The sequence below is a fragment of the Panulirus ornatus genome, chromosome 57, assembly GCF_036320965.1.
Source record: "Panulirus ornatus isolate Po-2019 chromosome 57, ASM3632096v1, whole genome shotgun sequence".
NCBI lineage: Eukaryota > Metazoa > Arthropoda > Malacostraca > Decapoda > Palinuridae > Panulirus > Panulirus ornatus.
Window position 1 is genome coordinate 20,967,494 of NC_092280.1, and position 21,899 is coordinate 20,989,392.

Below are 21,899 nucleotides of genomic sequence, written 5' to 3' on the forward strand. Positions count from 1 at the left end.
CACCTGCCCCTCTTGCCATACCCTAGATATGCCACTGGATTCAAACAATCTAAGGACAGACTTACCATCTTAGTATGCTCAAACATTTAGTATTTGTTTAATTTAAATTTCTGGCTGTCCAAAGCAAACTTTAGAAACATGGGAGATATATAATTAGTGGGTTATAGGTATGTTGATGAATTAATATTACGTGACCACGGTTAGTCCAACAAAATGGTTAATCCGACAAGGCTTTGGAACTAAGAGTGCCAGAAAATCGGTGGTGTAACTGTGTTTACTTTCATAATTGTTTCTTTACAACACATTTTTTTTTCATATTTTTTTTTACTCCAATTGTAATTCCTACAGTGTTGGGGTTATCCATTTTTTGTTTTACTCATATTGCAATTGTTACTGTAGTTTGAAGGTTACCCCTTGTCTAATATCTTTACCAGGAAAAGTTATTTCAAATAGGTACAGAAGAAGGTGGAGAGATTCTTTTTAGATTAATATCATTCCAAAATACTGTTAACTGTGTCACACATCCAGTTCTTCCTTCCTCAGACTGTCATACTGAGAATGCCCATCATCCTCTGACAATAACATTGCTTAATTACATTGCCTTTCAGCCTTTTTTTTACATGTAAACCATACCAGAGTAAGTTGCCATTCTAGTCAAACTCTGTTTCTCAAGAACAGCAAGAACAACATGCAGTAAGTGTGGTGGCGTGCATTTTGTTTCACTCTGAGCACTCGCAATCACCCAACTTACTCTCATATCTTGGATTGACTAATTCATTCTTAGAAATACAATCCTGTACACATACACAAGGTTTGGAGAACACCCATTTTTCTTGCATGAACCCTTTATAGTTAAAATCACCACATCATATACCTCTTCTCAATTTATAGTAACTATGGACAATCAGTTTTCTTTATTGGCTTTCTTTGCTTGAATACCAAAGTTGAATACACTTGCTAGTGACTCTAGTTATTATCTATATGTAATTTCTTGTTTGTAATGTTTGGGGAGGGAATTTTACATGCATAGGGCTTCATCTTTTAAACATTCTTTACTGTCATACAGCTTCATAAATTTACATATGCTGTTGCATTAGCCATGTTTTCACTCATTCTGTTTCATTAATTCACCATTCCCATGCAATAATACTTCATCTTTACATCTTTTTTTAGCCCATTTCCTGGTTAATTTCATGTTATGTCCTCTGGTTACTCTATCCCTACATCTTTTGGGGAATTATTTACTGTCCATATCATCATCTGTTATAAGAACTTAAAGGTTGTGATCAGGTCACCTCTCGCTCTTATTTCTTCCAAGGTGGGTAGATATTTAAAGCTTAAAGTTTTCTCTGTAATTTGGCTCTCATAATTCTGGAGCCATCTTTGTTTCCTTCCTCTGAACCTTCTCTGTTAGCTCATTGTGCTTCTTCAGATGCGGTCACCAAACTTGAGAACATGATATCCATTGGATGGGTCTTTCACATCCATAGTCATTTCTTAGAATTTGATTTTTTAGAACTAGGGTCCCCATCCCCAAGCTTGTAGGCTAGTACAAGGGCATACTTGCTCAGCTCTGTAGGGAAAGACATCTTACCACATAGCCTGATTTTACAATGTTTATGATATTTACAGATCTTGCTGGAGTGACAAAAGGAATCTAATAGTTTTTTGTTTTAAAGGAACCAACAAGGAGTGCAGTGATACAGGTGGTATTACAAGTAACTCTCTGACATTGGCAGACATTATTAAGGTTGAAGAAGCAAAGATGAAAGATAAAAGCAGCAAGAAGTCTCCAGGAGTTGGAACCCCAACAAGTAGAGGGTGAGTTGTCAGGAATTCGATCATTTGTTACAATTAATCCATTTTCTTGTAAAGGGTAAAGTTTTGGCAAGAAAATCCCTTAAGTGCATAGACTATAAATTTGAATCACATTACTGCACTTTCATAATTCTCTTTCATATTTTTAACATATGCTAGCTGCTGCCTCCAGTAGTTTCATCGTGGAGAAATAGGGGCCTTTGGTTTTTGTACATGACAGCTAGAGAGGGGATGCAAGGAAATGAGGCCATTATTCATCAGTTCCTGGTGCTTCCTTGCTATTTGGGAAATGGTAATAAAGTATATGAAGAAATACATGCATGTAAATATATGTTTTTCGGGTGATATGGGACTCCGCCTGCAAGGTTGCACCACGAGTGAAAAGTCATCTTTGGCGAGGCTGTCATTCAGAGTACAGTTTCGTCAAAGAACTTTCACTCCAAAGGAGTCAGCATTTCCTTGCTATTGGAAGTAGGGCAGCCTTGAGCTGTCGGAATCTTAAGAAAGGCTGTAGATAATGTCAGGACTCTCTTACAGAAATTCATCCTTTTCTTTCTCTCATTCTTGTTTGCCACTTCCATGGTAGCAAGGAAATGCCAGGAATAGATGTAGAAGTGCCACGTTTGCTCGTATGTATTTTCTGGCTGTTATGTGTGATGCACAAAAACCACAACTTTCTATCTGCATATTCCCTGGTTCAGTCCATTGACAGCACATTGCCCCCTATATACCAGATTGCTCCAGTTCTTTCAATCCTGTACATACCTTTTATGTTTCTGGCTGTTTGGGCCCTGAGCACTCAAAACCAGTCCCAGACTTTGCCAGGAAGACATATCCAAACCATTCTTCCCCTTTACCTTTCAGTTTTTTTGTTTTTTTTTCACTCTGAGCCAGAAATCTAGGTTCCTCTCCTCAAACATACTAACTTTCTCTCGTTTTTCCTCATTATGGTTACATCCATACACATTCAGACACCCCAGCCTTAACTTTTAAAGAGAATGAGCACTCCTTGCTTGTCTCCTTCTGTTCCTTCTTTTAGAACTTGAAATAGAAGAGAGGGCTCCAGCCCCCCCCTCTTCGTTGAGGTAGAATTCTTTCTCCTCTACCTCAGGAAAATTGGTCCTGAGGTAATTATGAATAAAATCATTTTAGTTTTGTTCTCCATATTGCCATTTCCCATATTAACGAAGTAGCACCAGGAACATACAAAGAAATTGCCACTTTTGCTTGTATTTATTCTCTATCTGGTTTGTGTATTGTGCTAAAAACACAGCCCCATATCTGCAACTGACACAACAGACCTTTTCTTTGATTTCCCTATGCCACTTCACATGCCTTGGTTCAGTCCATTGACATCATCACCCCATTTACAACACAATGCTCCATATTCACTCTATCTCATGCATGCCATACACCCTCCTGCATGTTCAGGGCCAGAGCACTCGAAACCTTTTCCACTCCATCCCTCCATCTCCAGTTCAGTCTTTCTCTTTTCATTGTCCCCTTCACTTCTGAGACATATGTCCTTTTAATCAACCTCTCCTCTCTCATTCTCTCTGTATGTCTGAACCATTTCATTACATCCTCTTCAGCTTTCTCAGTCATAATCTTATTGCCTCACTTATTGCCTCATTTTTTTCTTGCCCTGTCATTTTTTACTCAGTCAACCCTCCTCACATGGCATATTGACCTCAAACATTTCATTTCCAATGTATTGACAGACTTTCGTACATTCTGATCAATAGCCCATGATTCACAACCTTATAACACCACTGGGACTAGTATACCTTCAAACATACCCCTCTTTACCCTCCCAGATATTGACCTCTCGTACCAGATAACCCTTGGTGCTCTCAATATGTTTTCCCCCCATGCACTGTAGCTGTGATTCACTTTAGCTTCTATGGTTCCATTCATTGCCATGTCCACTTCCAGATATCTAAAAGACTTCACTTCCTTAAAGTTTTCTCCACTCAGAGTCTCTTTGCTCTGTTGAACCTACTAACCTTTCTTTAATCACATTTACTCACAACTTTCTCCTTTCACACACTTTTTCAGTTTCAGAAGCCAATTTTGGCAGTTTCTCCCTTGAATCTGCCATCGGCACCATGTCATCAGCAACAGTAACGGACTCTCCTCCCAAGCACCCTCACCCTAGGTAGACTGCAGACCTGTTTTTGTCCCCAAAACCCTCTCATTAACTTTTTCTCCACCCCATCCTCAAATAGTTTGAAAGCCAAGGTGATATCACCACCCCTTCTGCATACCCATCTTTACCTAGAATCACCCACTTTCCTCTCTCCCGACTACACACACACCTTACTGTCTCTATAAAGACTCCTCGCTGATTATAACAGTTTTCCTCCTACACCATATATTCGTAACACTACTCCAGAGCATCAGTTTTAACTCTTATCAGATTCCTTCTCCAGATCCATAGTTTTCAAATACAAAACCTTTTGCTTAGGTATTTCTTCAAGGGAAACACCTGATCTTGTTAACCTCCTTTTAAAACATTTTCTTATTCTCCCTGAAGTACTTTTAGTAGCAGGGAAATGTGGACTCCTTTGGAGTAATACATTCTTTAACAGACTGTACACCCAATGACACAGCCTTTCCAAAGGTGACTTTTCACTTGTGGTGTAACCTTGAGCAGTGGAGTTTGGCAACACCAGTTTGTGTTTCTGTACTTGGAAATGAAGAGAAAGAGGAAGGGAGGCAAGTGTTTATCGGTGGGGCTAAGTGCATGCCTCAGCAGTTTTATTGCAAGGAATTGAGAAATAGTGATTGGTGATACGAATGCTAAAGTGGGTGATGTGGTAGTTGAGAATATAATTTGGGGCATAGGATACTCTTTGTGACTGAAAATGGTGAACAGCTTGTGGAGTAGTGTCCTGAAAAAGCACTGGTGATTGGGAATGCTTGTACTTGGTATGAAAAGAGGGACATATATTAATACAGGTACACCACCAATTTTCTGGCACTCTTAGTTCCAGAGCCTTACCGGATTTACCATTTTGCTGGATCTACTGTGGTCACATAATAATTCATCAACACACCTCTAACCCACTAATTTTACATCTACCATGTGTATAAAGTATACCATGGACTGCTAGAAATGTAAATTAAATAAATATTAAGTCTTTGAGCACCCTAAGATGGTAAGTCTAGCCATAGATTGTTTGAATCCTGTGGGGACTCCTTCGTCTTCTGTTGTTAGTGTTTTCATAGGTGTGCATCGCCAGAGTAATGCAGGTTCATCTGCATTATACACCTGCTCAGGACTGAGGAGCTTGTCAGCTATGAGTTTTGCAAATTCGTCAACATACTCGGCAGCTTCTTCATGGTTTGTGGACTGCTTTTCTGTGCACACTTTATTCATGGAAATTCCATGACGCTTCTTGAATCTTTGAAGCCATTTTTCACTATAGTCACGCTCATGTTGTAACTTAAGTTCTTTATGGAACAACTTAGCCTGGTCCATTATCATGCTACCTGACAAGGCCATTCCATCACCCCAACGCTGTCGAAACCATTGATCGTTCTCAGTACTCTTACCATCTTTTACAGTTTTTCGAATCGTCATTTGTTTCTTGGATTCACTGTCTGCATAGAATTTCAATATTTTCTCCCTTTGCTTCTTTATATCATAAACAGTTGATGAACCAATATTGTAGATGTCACACAGCTTATGCACCAAAACCCCATGGTCCATATGGACTGGTGTTTACATTTGACACCACGACTGACACTTAGAAGCCATAGCTAGGGTTAAATTTAAGCAAAATAAGCTAAGAATCTCACAGAATTGCAGTATCACCACCAACAAGTGCAGTGTAAAGAATGTAAATAAGTGCGCCCTACACGTAATGCCATCTGTGGCCGCCCAGTAAACTAATCTGGTGGCTGCAGTAATTTCAAGTTCCTCACGTAATTTTGTCCAGACTAAAGGAGGCACCGAACCATCAGTTGCCGGAAAATCGGTGGTGTACCTGTATATATAATTGAGTGTAGTTAGTGGTCAATGGGTATTAATGGATGAATGTAACACGTGACTGGTGTGCTAAAGAGTGACTTCTGGATGTAAATATGTTGAGAGGGGCAGCTGGTGCAATGTCTGATCACTTTTTGGTGGAGACATGTGTGAAAGCTTGTAGGGATCTTAGAAAAAGAGGAAATGTTGGATTGGAAGAGTATAGGGAAGGTGGGTTACCTTGGAAATAAGGCTTGTGTATGGAGATACCAGAAAGATTTAGTGCAGAATGGCATAAGGTGAGAATAGATTAAATTTGAGGAGTGGCTAAGGAATGGAAGAGATTTAAGAAGGCATTGCTTAAGTGAGCAGATGATATATTTGTTATGCAGAATGTGAGACGAAGGCATCTAAGGAAGATAATGAAGGGTGGGATGAAGTTTAGTTGCTCGTGAAAGAGAGGAGGTATATCAGTGATACCTGCAGTGATGCAGTGAAGGATTGCATGTGATTGAGAGATGTGCAAGAGAAATTAGCTGGATGAAAGTGCATTTGCAGAAAGGGAGGGTAGATGAGAAATTATGTGAGAAGGTATTGGAAAACTTTAGAGAAAACAAGAAAATGGTTTACAGGTAGGTGAATAGAGTGAGGAGAAGAAATAGGATCATGATTAAGGGGAACAGATGGGGAAGTGGTAACAGGCAAAGAAGAGGTAAATAGGAAATGGAGTGAATATTTTGAAAGACAGTTGAATGTGTTAGGTGATAGGGCAAGCTTGTATGTAGAGTGAGTCATGGTGAATGGTTTGGTGAAAAGAGAGGAGATGGTGAAAATCTTGTGTAAGATGAAGTATAGGAAAATGGCTCATGAGGATTGAATTGCCATTGAACTCCTCAAGAAATGGGATTGACAGTGTTGTTGATTGGTTGGGATTCTCATTGTATCTGTAGCTTAAGGTGAGGTGCTGGAGACCTGATGGAATTCCTTTATCATGCCATTATATTATAAAGGAAAGGGGGACAAAAGTGAATGGTTGAATTACAAAGATGTACGTTTTTTGAGTATACCTGGTACGTTGTATGAGAGGATGGTTTCCTGCACAGAAAATCAGATTGAGAAGGAGCAGTGAGGTGTCAGGAGTGGTAGAGGGTGTATGGATCAAGCATTTGCCTTAAAGGTTTTCTGTGAGAAATCGTGGAAAGGTCTTTGGATGTTGGCTTTGGATAAGGAACTCTGATTTCACTACCAGAGATTAGATGGAAGCAAATGAGGTCATTCTTCATCTGTCTTTGGGGCTTCTTTACTAATAGAGGAAATGAAGAACAAGTGAGAAGGAAAATTAGATCTTCACTTTCTGGTGTTACTTGACTCCACATGAAAGCAGTTGCACCACAAATGAAGTCTTTTTTGGATAAGCTGTACCATTATTAGTGGACAGATAGGAGATTAGTCTTCTCAAGAACCTTCTTAAAACATAGGAGGCTATTGTTTTCCTATTCCTGCAGGGAGTGCTGCCTCAGAGTTGCAAGGGGTTCTGGATTAATAACTACTTCCTATTTACCATAGTGCCACTACCCTTCCATGCTGTGCTTTCCTATCCTCCTACCAAAGCTCTGACTCTTGCCCGTCAGTTGGATTGCAGCTGTGTGGTGCCATTACCTTACTCATATCCTATCTCTCCAGTAAAATTGTGTTTTATTTTGATTTTTAAATACGTATTACTGAAGAGAAAATCAAATGCTGTATTTGATAAGAATTGACTACAGTATAGTGCTCATACCTGGCACTGAGTATTTCTTGTTTTCAGTTTTAATGTTGGGGTCATACACATTTCAGGAAAAGGATAATGCTATGCACCTTCACTAAACAATGAACTGATACAATGCATGCCTAAATTTTGTCATAAATTACATTAAGATGTCAAAATTTAGAATAATTTTGTTGAAAGGATTCTAATATCCACTTTCAATGAAACTTGATTTGACTTAAGAAGAGAGGTATCAGATGGGCTGATGTGGGGAAGTGTGAATGTGTTGGAAATTTAATGTTTGAGGATGGTATGTGATTTGAGTTGGTTTTTTGAGTAAGCACTAACAGTGTAAGAGGGAGGTTTGATAATAAGAAGAGTGTGGTGAAGAGAGCTGAAGAGGGTGTGTTAAAAAGGTTTGGACATATGGAAAGAATAAATGGAGAAAGATGACAGAGAGGACATATGTGTTAAAAGTGGAGGAGAAAAGAAAGGAAGACCAAACTGGAGAGGGAAGGATGGAGTGAAGAGTATTTTGAGTGGTTGGAGCCTGAACATGCAGGATGGTGAAAGGAATGCAAGGGATAAAGTGAATTGGAGTGACAGCGTATGCAGAGGTGAATATATTGTTGTTGTACTGAATCAAGGCATAAGAAGCAGTCAGAGTAAACCACAGAAAGATCTGTGGGGGCTTGTTTTTGGATAGGGGTCTCTGGTTTTGGTGCATTACATATGATAGCCAGAGAATGGATGTGAGTGAATGGGGTATGAAAAGGAAGAAACTTTTAATTGCTAAGTTGTCTTTTGTATCACTTTTAATTCAAAACTACTTTAGATAATATCATAGTTTTATGCATTTTGGCTTTAGTTGGGGCAGAGGAGGAACCCCACCTGGTGGCCCAGGGAGCATGGAAAAAGATGGTAATGGAATGTGGTCATTGGTGGCATCTTCCCCACCAGTTTCTCCTATGGACAGCAACCTTCCCTCTCCAGGCCTTAGCTACTTTAAAAAATGTGCATTACAGTCCACTGCTCTGCCTCCAGAAATGCCAAGTTTTTCTCGTATCCTGCTTGAAGAAGAAATCCACTCGGAGAATTTAATGAGGGAACGTTCCAAACCTTTGGCAATGATACAGGTATGCAATTTATTAGATGCTGAAGGATGAAGATTGCCTTTGCATGACCAAGTTATGCTTTCAAAGCTGGTTTTCTCTTGATCTTCAATGTTTTAGGAGTATTGCCATGATTTGATTTGATTAATTTGTAAAGTCCTTGAACGTAATGCTTTTTTGATGCTTTTTAACATGATTTTTTTCAGTGTTTTTTTTAACATGAAAAAGGTATCTGAAAACCTAAGATTATTTTTATCTTCTATAATTTTTTATCTTTTAGAAACTGTTCAGTAAACCTTAATAGTGTGCCTTGAAGGCCCATTTCATAGAATTGTCCTATTATATCAAATCTCCATGTAGAAGTATAGGATTTCTCTAAATCAAGGAATACTTACTAGCAAATCCTTTCAAAATGTCATTTGATATTCATTTCAAGGGAATAGATTAATATACAGTTATTTCTTTTAAGGTACCAAACAATCAAATGTTAATTGCAAAGACAACTAACCTCTTCAGCAGTAGCAGTAGCGGTAGCAAGATCTTTACCTGCCATACGAATGGTAACTACAGGGGTGTACACAAAGTACTCCAATGACAACTGCTGTCAAATTTTGATGAATGAGGAAATGTCCTTGTGATTTATTAATGTCATTGCCATGATTTTTGTTTATGGACAGTCAAACAGGACTCCACTCCACAGACCAAGAAATCCTCCACACCATGTGAAGAGATCAAGGGTGTTGGAGAGATTGCCATGACGGGAATCCTTGTGTTCATTTTTTCCCCCACACTTTGAAGACCAGGGAATCCTTATACGTTCATGTTTGTTTTATTCCTACAGCTTGAAGACCAGGCCATTGAGGAACTACTAAATTTTTATGGAGCAGCAGAATGTTTTGAAGAGAAGATAACAGTGACACGGGTGAGGACCAATGTTGCCAACCCAACTTGGAGCAAGTGACTGAAACTAAGATACAGTTGAAATGTTCTTAAGGATAAAAACTGGTAAAATTGGAATGGTAAAATGAAGACGTGCTTGCAGCAACAAGTTGCATGATCTTTCTGATGAATATGTAAGTGAAAATATTTCTTTCATCAGTATTTTATGTATTCATAAATAATTCTAGTCAGTAATATGATGGGAAGGTGTTCTTATGAAGGATTTTTTATTAATTGTTACAGTGAATGAATTTAGTCTTCCTTTCAAAATATGGTGGATGTAAAGATAGGTGTATTTCTGGCTTTGAATAGGGTTTTTATGAACGAAAATACAAAATCATTCTTACTGTCAAGTGCCTATAAATGCACCATGATCTTGTTTTAGTACTCCCGTACCAAGCCAGGAATCTGTTAACTATTTCTTTGATTATTTTGAATGCATATGCTCTCTGATTTCAGATTTCTTTAGTAATTCAGATAATTTCTATAAAATAACTTTGCGTATCAACCACATTCATTCTAATTCGGTGTATGTTCTCAGTGTACAGCTTGAATATTGTAAGAGTCCAGTGAAACTTCTATTGCCAAGACTATGAATATTTTCCAGTTTCATGGCTGATATGTATTGTATTCCCTGCAAAGGCTTGTGCTTGGCATTGTAATGTTAGCAAGCATTTGAAAACATGTCATGTTAATCTGTGGTTTCTCTTGTATTTTTACATGTTTTGGTAATTTGATCTATTCTTTCATGGGGGTGTAGATGATCTGTAAAAATGAGAATAGGATGTTTGAACTACAAAGATGTTCACACAGAGAACAGTGAAATAACTTAAGTTGATAGTGTTCTGTGAAGCTACATTAATGGACCCTTATCCTATCCAGTAGAAATGGATTAACGAGTTCATGGCTTTTTGATATCGCCATGCATTTATCTACTATTTATGAAAAAGGTAAGAGGTCATCTTCTGTGGTTACATTTAAATTGCAAGCCTCACTAGAGGATTTCCTCATGTAATCAAATTCCACAATATCATATGAATATTGCTACTTTAAATTTAGTACTTCATGATTGCCAGTTTATTTTTGTTACACTCTGCCATAGTAAAATGTTTAGTTTGGCTATACTTTGATAGACACTTAAGTTAGATTAACAGTGTGCCCAGACAGACTTATTGTTGTTGTGTTTCTTTTAAGATAAATGGTAAGAATGAAAGTTAATGAAGCAGATAAGTGTAAACATAGTATTTATGAATAAAAAAGATACAAAAGTTACAACAGGTTTCTGTGTTAATGTCTTGATTGGGTTATTTGTGAAAGTATAGGAATGTGTAAATAAGGGCAAATAACAGAATTCTGGAAAGCTTTCAGAAGGACATCAAGCAGGTGGCTACTTAATTGCTCCAACTTGGTAATATCAACATTTAAATCAAATTAAGAGTGTCATAACTGTTATCCCAAATAGCTAAGCTGTGGAATTTTCTTCCTTCTGCCATCTTTCCCTTATCTTATAACCTTTCTACATTTAGTAGTTGGTTCTATGAACAACTGTGGAGCCCTGATTAGTATTATTTTTGCTTTGTTGCTGTCTCCTGCATTAGCGAGGTAGCGCAAGGAAACAGACAAAAGAAATGGCCCAACCCACCCACATACACATGTATATACATACACATCCACAAATGCAAATATACGTACCTATACATCTCAGCGTATACATATATATACACACACACAGACATATACATATATACACATGTACATAATTCATACTGTCTGCCTTCATTCATTCCCATCACCACCTCGCCACACATGAAATAACAAACCCCTCCCCCCTCATGTGCGTGAGGTAGTGCTAGGAAAAGACAACAAAGGCCACATTCGTTCACATTCAGTCTCAAGCAGTCATGTAATAATGCACTGAAACCACAGCTCCCTTTCCACATCCAGGCTCCACAGAACTTTCCATGGTTTACCCCAGACGCTTCACATGCCCTGGTTCAATCCATTGACAGCACGTCGACCCCAGTATACCACATCGTTCCAATTCACTCTATTCCTTGCACACCTTTCACCCTCCTGCATGTTCAGGCCCCGATCACTCAAAATCTTTTTCACTCCATCTTTCCACCTCCAATTTGGTCTCCCACTTCTCGTTCCCTCCACCTCTGACACATACATCCTCTTTGTCAATCTTTCCTCACTCATTCCTTCCATGTGACCAAACCATTTCAAAACACCCTCTTCTGCTCTCTCAACCACACTCTTTTTATTACCACACATTGCTCTTACCCTATTATTACTTACTCGATCAAACCATCTCGCACCACATATTGTCCTCAAACATCTCATTTCCAGCACATCCACCCTCCTCCGCATAGCCCACGCCTTGCAACCATATAACATTGTTGGAACCACTATTCCTTCAAACATACCCATTTTTGCTTTCCGAGATAATGTTCTCGACTTCCACACATTCTTCAACGCTCCCAGAATTTTCGCCCCCTCCCCCACCCTATGATTCTCTTCCGCTTCCATGGTTCCATCCGCTGCCAGATCCACTCCCAGATATCTAAAACACTTTTACTTCCTCCAGTTTTTCTCCATTCAAACTTACCTCCCAGTTGACTTGACCCTCAACCCTACTGTACCTAATAACCTTGCTCTTATTCACATTTACTCTTAACTTTCTTCTTTCACACACTTTACCAAACTCAGTCACCAGCTTCTGCAGTTTCTCACATGAATCAGCCACCAGCACTGTATCATCAGCGAACAACAACTGACTCACTTCCCAAGCTCTCTCATCCTCAACAGACTTCATACTTGCCCCTCTTTCCAAAACTCTTGCATTCACCTCCCTAACCCCATCCATAAACAAATTAAACAACCATGGAGACATCACACACCCCTGCCGCAAACCTACATTCACTGAGAACCAATCACTTTCCTCTCTTCCTACACATACACATGCCTTACATCCTCGATAAAAACTTTTCACTGCTTCTAACAACTTGCCTCCCACACCATATATTCTTAATACCTTCCACAGAGCATCTCTATCAACTCTATCATATGCCTTCTCTAGATCCATAAATGCTACATACAAATCCATTTGCTTTTCAAAGTATTTCTCACATACATTCTTCAAAGCAAACACCTGATCCACACATCCTCTACCACTTCTGAAACCACACTGCTCTTCCCCAATCTTATGCTCTGTACATGCCTTCACCCTCTCAATCAGTACCCTCCCATATAATTTACCAGGAATACTCAACAAACTTATACCTCTGTAATTTGAGCACTCACTCTTATCCCCTTTGCCTTTGTACAATGGCACTATGCACGCATTCTGCCAATCCTCAGGCACCTCACCATGAGTCATACATACATTAAATAACCTTACCAACCAGTCAATAATACAGTCACCATCCAAACCTGCTGCCTTGCCGGCTTTCATATATATATATATATATATATATATATATATATATATATATATATATATATATATATATATATATATAGATATCTGGGAGTGGATCTGGCAGCGGATGGAACCATGGAAGCGGAAGTGGATCATAGGGTGGGGGAGGGGGCGAAAATTCTGGGGGCCTTGAAGAATGTGTGGAAGTCGAGAACATTACCTCGGAAAGCAAAAATGGGTATGTTTGAAGGAATAGTGGTTCCAACAATGTTGTATGGTTGCGAGGCGTGGGCTATGGATAGAGTTGTGCGCAGGAGGATGGATGTGCTGGAAATGAGATGTTTGAGGACAATGTGTGGTGTGAGGTGGTTTGATCGAGTGAGTAACGTAAGGGTAAGAGAGATGTGTGGAAATAAAAAGAGCGTGGTTGAGAGAGCAGAAGAGGGTGTTTTGAAGTGGTTTGGGCACATGGAGAGGATGAGTGAGGAAAGATTGACCAAGAGGATATATGTGTCGGAGGTGGAGGGAACAAGGAGAAGAGGGAGACCAAATTGGAGGTGGAAAGATGGAGTGAAAAAGATTTTGTGTGATCGGGGCCTGAACATGCAGGAGGGTGAAAGGAGGGCAAGGAATAGAGTGAATTGGAGCGATGTGGTATACCGGGGTTGACGTGCTGTCAGTGGATTGAATCAGGGCATGTGAAGCGTCTGGGGTAAGCCATGGAAAGCTGTGTAGGTATGTATATTTGCGTGTGTGGACGTATGTATATACATGTGTATGGGGGGGGTTGGGCCATTTCTTTCGTCTGTTTCCTTGCGCTACCTCGCAAACGCGGGAGACAGCGACAAAGTATAATAAAAATATAAAAATAATTTTTTTTTTTTTTTTTTTTTTTCATACTATTCGCCACACACATACATATATGCACGTGTACATGATCGTACTTGCTTGCCTTCATCCATTCCCAGCACTTCCCAGCTCCTCACGAAAACAGCATCACTACCCCCTACTTCAGCGAGGTAGTGCCAGGAAACAGACAAAAAAGGCCACACTTGTTCACTCTGTCTCTAGCTCTCATGTGTAATGTACCAAAACCACAGCTCTCTATCCACATCCAGGCCCCACAGACCTTTCTTTGGTTTACCCCAGACGTTTTACATGTCCTGGGTCAGTCCATTGACAGCTCGACGACCCCAGTATACCACATCATTCCAATTCACTTTATTCCTTGGACGCCTCTTGCCTTCCTGTGTGTTCAGGCCCCAATCTCTCAAAATCTTTTTCACTCCATCCTTCCACCTCCAGTTTGGTCTCCTGCTTCTCCTTGTTCCCTCCACCTCTAACACATATACCCTCTTTGTTAACCTTTCCTCACTCATTCTCTCCATATGTCCAAACCATTTCAACACACCCTTTTCTGCTCTCTCATCCACACTTTTTATTTCCATACATCTCTCTTACCCTTTCATTACTTATTTGATCAAACCACCTCACACCACATATTGTCCTCAAACATTTTATTTCCAACACATCCACCCTCCTCCATACAACCCTATCTATAGCTCATGCCTTGCAACCATTTAATATTGTTGGAACTACTATACCTTCAAACATATCCATTTTTGCTCTCTGAGATAATGTTCTCTTTCCACACATCATGTGTCTCAATATCAAGCTCTCATTCAGTTTTCCCATGAAAGAGTGAATATTCTACCAGCTTTTCAATGTTTCCAAGCCCTTCATGTATAAGAGTGATGATGCGGTAAACTGAGCTTTTGTGCTTTGCCAGGAAATAATAAACTAACAAATGGCTGTTGGTTGGTTAGTTTGTCTGGCTTTAGGCCTGTTAACTGCCAAGGCTGTTATTGTTAACATATAATTGCCAATCATGTAAATATGGAACACTGTTATCATACTTTAAAGGTTATTTTAAGACTGCATACTCTCTCACTTTGTACATGGCCATTGCTTATTGTTGGATGTCATTTGAAGGCAATGCAGGAAAATGCTGTACCCACAAAACTATAGCAGATGAGACACATGTCAAAGGGTTAATATCAACCAATTGACTTGCACTGATTTTTTTAATTTTTGCATAAGAAAATACTGATGATCATCAGCTAAGGGTTATATAACTGAAAGAAATACTTCAGTAAGTACTGATACTGTGAATATTTATTCATAATATATAACATCACAAAATATAAATTCTAAAGCAAACAAGATATCAAGAAGGCTCTAGAGCAGACATCTGCAACAATCTTTTTTCTCGTTCCATGTTTTCATGTTGTCGTGCTGCTGCTAAACGGGCAAGGACTGATGATGGGGTCACATTTACCTGAAAAGAATTAAAGTGAACAGTGATGCAAATGAAAATACTGACACTCCATTGATGGTCAGAAGAGAAGAAAAGTTATGAGGGAAACTTGTTTGAAAACTCCAATGGAAGACTAATACTGTTACAATGACTGTAAACTGTTTAAATAATGAAAAGACATTAAAATTACACAAGTGTAACATTGATATGACTGGACGTAAACTGCTTAAATGATGAAAAGACATTAAAATTACACAAGTGTAACAATGATATGACTGGACTTGAACAGGTTGGACAGGATAAAAGTATTCAGAAATGATAAATAGATAGTCTTTCTGAGAAATAATGAACTGCAAGTAAGCGTGTGGCAAAGGAAGGTATATTTATAGATATGCTATTAATTTTGAAGAAGCTGGTGAAGAATTTTAAGGTGATAAAGTTAATGCATAGAGCCCTTGATCATGAGTGGCAAAGGTAATTAGGAGGAAACAGAGGAAGAGGCCTCAAATATAAATTTGATAATGACTTTTATCTATTTTTGAAAGAAATATATGTAGATGTAGAGGATATGCAGAAAATAAGTGAGGTGACATAACTTAAATGGTCTTGAGATAACCTAAGGATAATGTATAATTCTCCCTCAGTGATGGTGGTGGTGGTGGTGGTGTTTGAGCTTCACAAACCACATTAAATGGTTACTATTTACATTTCTTTCTTTCATACTATTCGCCATCTCCCGCATTAGCGAGGTTACTATTTACATTTATTTGTACATATTTGCTTACAAATATTTAATTTTATTTTTCATACATGTTTGCTATTTCTCACCTCAGCAAGGAAGCACCAGGAAGAGATTAAAGAAATGACCTCATTTGCTCACATCCACTTTCTAGCTGTTATGTATAATGCACCAAAACCAGAGTCCCTTATCCACAACCAGGCCCCAAAACCTTTTCATCGTTTCTTCTGAACACTAATAATGCCCTGATTCAGCCCAATGACAGTATGTCATCCTCTGTAAACCACATCAATCCTATTCACTCCATCCTTTGCATGCCTTGCACCCTCTTGTATATTCAGACCCTAAGCTTTCAGAGCATCTTTCACTCTATTCATCCCCCTGCATCATTGTTTCACCCTTTTCTTTGTTCCTTCCAATTACATGTATACCCTTTTAGTTTGTCTTTTCTCACTCATCCTCTCTGTATGTCCAAACCATATCAGCACACACACCTCAGCTCTCTCTTATATACTCCTCTTATTACCCCATGTCTTTTTTACCCTTTCATTACTTATTTGAGCAACCCTCCTCACACCACATAGTCCTCAGATGCTTCATTTTCAATATTGATTCTATTCTTCACATTTTTGTTTAATGGCAAAGTATTTACTTGGTTCTCCATTCACATCCAAATTCTTTCAAGGAATTTATTACTGCTTCTAAAAGCTTTCCTTTTCACAGAACACATCACTCAGATAAGCCAAAACCCTTTCCCACCCACTTTAGAATAAGCTTTCCTATATCTGTGGTTGAAGACACATATTTTTCAAAGTTTTGTAAACACATTTGATGAAAATATCTAGTCTTCAGAACTAAACTTTATATAATCTCAGAGTTCATAACTAATACCCCTCTCATTTCTGTCATTTTTAAACATATTTTTACACAATTGTGTAATCATTGCATCCTCTTAATTCAGTCTTTTCCATTAATTCTGAATTTTGATGTCAATTGCTTGAACACAGTTGTGTGCCAAATTATCCTTCTTCCTTACCATTTGCTTGTTACTAAGTAAAACAAATCCTTTTAACACCTCACACTGGTGTTGCATATCCCTATCACCAAGCTGTCCTTCCTCTTGACCCTGAGTGGAAACCTTTGTTTCTTTGGCACCCTTAATATTAAAAGATAAAACTAATGCCTCCATGTTACAGAGAGTTAACATGGTTATGTAAAGTTAAAAGTAATACCTCCATGTTACAGAGGGTTAAAACTAATGCCTCCATGTTACAGATCTGAATATCATATCATATCTCCTTTTTGGTACTAGTTTTCGGCCATTCTATTCTATTCCACATTATTGTTTTCATTAATCCGTTCTAAACATGGCTCGGACATCATTTACTTTCACAAGAATTCATGTAGGCATACTGTATACTAAAGTCTAACATTATACATTAATGGTACCTGATTCTTTAACAATTTATGTTTTAAACCGTCAATAACCAAAGAGCAAGCTAATACTAAAATGAAATACTCTTACTAAAAATGAAATACTCTTACTCTATTAGGGGAATCCATTTTTAAAGAGGTATTATGCCCTTCTTGACCATCTCCTGGGAAACGTCCATTATATGGTTTTGTTACATAATCTAGTATAAATTCTGCTCCTTTTGTTCGGCACAAGGGACATATAGCTGACTGTACCAAGTGTACTACTTCTCCCCGTAACTGCTGCAATTTCAGATGCTCCTGAAACAAAACATTTACTGAATGAGATGACGTATAAATATAATCATATAAATCCAGGCCAAAATTTTAATTCTTTTTAATCATTTGGTTGAGAGAAGGTCATTTCAACATATTCACATTAAAACATTTTTTAACATTACACTTAAGATTGCAAAAGCTCCCTGCTGAACCTATTTATACTGCATTTTGAATCTTGCTCTTTTCTCTCTTATGATTAATATACCTTTCACAAGGTAATATCCATACGGGAGATCCTGTTTTGTTTTACTAACATGTAGCCAACCTCAGGTAAACTGAGAAATCCGATGTAGTAACCCTAGATTTATCAAAGCCTTTTCTTGAGGGTTTTATCTCCATACTCCCCTCTTCCGGCTTACTTCACATTAATAAGGGGAAAAGACAATAATAATATTATTATTATTATTATTATTATTATTATTATTATTATTATTATTATTATTATTATTATCATTATTATTATACTTAGTCGCTGTCTCCCACATTAGTGAGGTAGTGCAAGGAACAGACGAAAGAATGGCCCAACCCACCCACATACACATGTATATACATAAACGCCCACACACGCACATATACATACCTATACAAATAAATGTAAATTTTGTAATGTAGTTCGTGCTAAAGTGAAAAATAAACCCTTTGATGTGTAGGATGTAGTTTGGCTTTGTACAATTGCTTCAAAGTTGAAATAAAGGAAGTGGCTCTGTATGGCTATATGAAGTGTAGCCAAAAAATGGTGATATCTACAACAGACAGGTTACACATGACAGCTAGAGAATGAGTGTGAATGAATGTGGCCTTTTTTTGGCTGTTTTCCTGGCACTGCCTCACTGAAGCTGGGGGTAGCGATGCTGTTTCCTGTGGGTTGGGTAGCGCCAGGAATGGATGAAGGCAAGCAAGTATGAATATGTACATGTGTATATATGTAAATGCATGTATATATGTATATATTGATGTGTGTATGTGCGTGTATGGGCACTTCCCACGTATTCCCTGCGTGTTGTAGAAGGCGACTAAAAGGGGAGGGAGCGGGGGGCTGGAAATCCTCCCCTCTCATTTCTTTTTTTAATTTTCCAAAAGAAGGAACAGAGAAGGGGGCCAGGTGAGGATATTCCCTCAGAGGCCCAGTCCTCTGTTCTTAATGCTACCTTGCTAATGCGGGAAATGGCGAATAGTTTGAAAGATATATATATATATTTTTTTATTATTATTATTATACTTTGTCGCTGTCTCCCACATTAGCGAGGTAGCGCAAGGTAACAAACGAAAGAATGGCCCAACCCACCCACATAAACATGTATATACATACATGTCCACACTCACACATATACATACCTATACATCTCAACATATACATATATATACACACACACAGACATATACATACATCCACATGTACATAATTCATACTGTCTGCCCTTATTCATTTCCGTCGCCACCCCACCACACATGAAATGAAAACGCCCTCCCCCCGCATGTGTGTGAGGTAGCGTTAGGAAAAGAAAACAAAGGCCACATTTGTTCACACTCAGTCTCTGGCTGTTATGTATAATGCACTGAAACCACAGCTCCCTTTCCACATCCAGGCCTCACAAAACTTTCCATGGTTTACCCCAGACACTTCACATGCCCTGGTTCAATCCATTGACAGCACCTTGACCCCGGTATACCACATCGTTCCAATTCACTCTATTTCTTGCACGCCTTTCACCCTCCTGCATGTTCAGGCTCCGATCACTTAAAATCTTTTTCACTCCATCTTTCCACCTCCAATTTGGTCTCCCACTTCTCATTCCCTCCACTTCTGACATATATCCTCTTTGTCAGTCTTTCCTCACTCACTCTCCATGTGACAAAACCATTTCAAAACACTCTCTTTTGCTCTTGCAACCAAACTCTTTTTATTACCACACATCTATCTTACCCTTTCATTACTTACTTGATCAAACCACCTCACACTACATATTGTCCTCAAAAATCTCATTTCCAGCACATCCACCCTCCTCCGCACAACTCTATCTTTAGCCCACGCCTCGCAACCATATAACATTGTTGGAACCACTGTTCCTTCCAACATACCCATTTTTGCTTTCCAAGATAACATTCTCGACTTTCACTTCCGCTTCCATAGTGCCATCCACTCCCAGATATGTAAAACACTTCACTTCCTCCAGTTTTTCTCCATTCAAACTTACCTCCCAATTGACTTGTCCCTCAACCCTACTGTACCTAATAACCTTGCTCTTGAGTGGATGGGCCATTCTTCATCTGTTTCCTGGCACTACCTTGCTGATGTGGGAAACAGCGATTAAGCATAATAATGATAATGATAGCATATTATAATGAGGTTGATTTTATTGATAATGATGAATGAAAGCAATAATTTCAGCAGTCTATCTTAATGTTTTCTACCAGTAAACCTTTGATTTCCTTAGACTGTTAACCATAAGAATATCAGAATTTGTGATGAATTACACTAAAGGTAGAAAGGAATATGAAAGTTCAGATATGGGTGATTTACAAGAATAATTCTAAGGATAATCTAGTAAAAAGAAACACAAATGATAAACACTGCTTCTGCTAAAACAAAATCATTCTATGAAAAGATTGCTCCAAAATGACTTTATATATTTGTCTGTAAAAAGCATTCAGAGAATCGTAATGAAAATGCTAGCACATCATAAAAGATCAGCTATAAGAAATTTTGTGAAAATACCATACTACAATGCCGTTTATCATACAATATTACTAGAACAAACTCATCCCACTGGGATGCATAGTTACATTCTCTAGCTTTTCTTGTTGTGTGTGATAAGTTCGAGTCTCTGAAGTGATCTGCTTAAGCCTTGCCTGCTGCTCATCCCTTTGATCATTAACTTCTTGTTTTGCAGCTTCAATTTCTTCTCGAGTCTTTGCCAAGGAAATCTTGTCTTTAGCAATTATATCTCGTTCCAGTTGTACCTGTTGGAATAAGTAATTTGTTCTGAAGTGCAAAGAACAGAGTATTTACACTGCAACAAAACGTACATTCCATCTTGTTTTCAAAATGCCCATGTGTGTCTCCTGCCTCTGAGGAGAAAAGGAAGGTAATTACTCTTGAGATGAAATTAAAGATATTTGCCAGCACAAAGTTATATCCGAGGCACCAAGAGAGTTCACAGCAAAGGAACTGGTGGAGGCATTTGCTACTGTTAACACTTTATTATGAAATAGGCTTTGTGTTAAATGATTTTGTCCAACTGTAGGCTAATGTAAGTGTTTTGAGAACATTTAAAGTAGTAGGCTAGGCTAAGTTATGATGTTCAGTAGGTTGGATAAACAGTATCAAAATGTATTTTTGACTTTCAATATTTTCAACTTACGGTGGGTTTATTGGAATGTAACCTCATTGTAAGTCAAGGAGCATCTGTATTCAAACTTACTGCTAGAAGCAGTGAGAAGTTTTTATCAAGGGTATAAGGCATGTGTATTAGTAGGAAGAGAGGAGTGATTAGTTTCCAGGGAAGGTTGGTCTGCAGCAGGGGTGTGTGATGTCACCATGGCTGTTTAATTTGTTTATGGATGGGATGGTGAGGGAGGTAAATGCAAGAATTTTGGGGAGGGGGCCAGTATGCAGTCTGTTGGGACTGAAAGGGCCTGGCAAGTGAGTCAGTTGTTGTTTACCAATGATACAGCAGTGGTGGCTGATTCAAGTGAGAAACTGCAGAAGTTGGTGACTGAGTTTGGAAAAGTGTATGAAAGGAGAAAGTGAAGAGTAAATGTGAATATGAGCAAGGGTTCAGCAGGGTTGAAAGAGAAAGTGAAGAGTAAATGTGAATATGAGCAAGGGTTCAGCAGGGTTGAAAGACAAGTTAGTTGGGATGTAAGTTTGAATGGAGAAAAATTGGAGGAAGTGAAGTGCTTTAGATATCTGTGAGTGGACTTGGCAGTGAATAGAACCAAAGAAGTGGAAGTGAGTCATAGGGTGGGGAGGGGGCGAAGGTTCTAGGAGCGATGAGGAAGATGTGGAAAGAGAGAACGTTATCTCAGAGAGCAAAAATGGGCATGTGAAGGAATAGTAGTTCCAACATTATTTTAT

General features: G+C 38.6%; 2 protein-coding genes across 6 annotated transcripts in view; one reads left to right on the plus strand and one right to left on the minus strand.

Moving 5' to 3' along the window:
- Positions 1-10,864, plus strand: part of LOC139766239 (inhibitor of Bruton tyrosine kinase) — a 53,290-nt gene extending 42,426 nt beyond the window's left edge. For 2 of the 3 annotated variants that reach the window (XM_071694590.1, XM_071694589.1), the window contains 3 exons: positions 1,680-1,821; positions 8,407-8,674; positions 9,492-10,864. In XM_071694590.1, the coding sequence (XP_071550691.1) occupies positions 1,680-1,821; positions 8,407-8,674; positions 9,492-9,611 (530 nt within the window). In that variant the 3' untranslated portion in view covers positions 9,612-10,864. Of the gene's footprint in view, positions 1-1,679; positions 1,822-8,406; positions 8,675-9,491 lie in introns of those variants that run through there. The other variant, XR_011716824.1, reaches the window with a different exon arrangement.
- Positions 10,865-15,166: 4,302 nt separating this feature from the next.
- The window catches only part of LOC139766240 (uncharacterized), a 48,895-nt gene continuing 42,162 nt past the window's right edge, over positions 15,167-21,899 (minus strand). For all 3 annotated transcript variants that reach the window (XM_071694591.1, XM_071694592.1, XM_071694593.1), the window contains exons 18-20: positions 20,606-20,782; positions 17,615-17,803; positions 15,167-15,351 (exon numbers count right to left, since the gene is read on the minus strand). In XM_071694591.1, the coding sequence (XP_071550692.1) occupies positions 15,241-15,351; positions 17,615-17,803; positions 20,606-20,782 (477 nt within the window). In that variant the 3' untranslated portion in view covers positions 15,167-15,240. The remainder of the gene's footprint in view (positions 15,352-17,614; positions 17,804-20,605; positions 20,783-21,899) is intronic.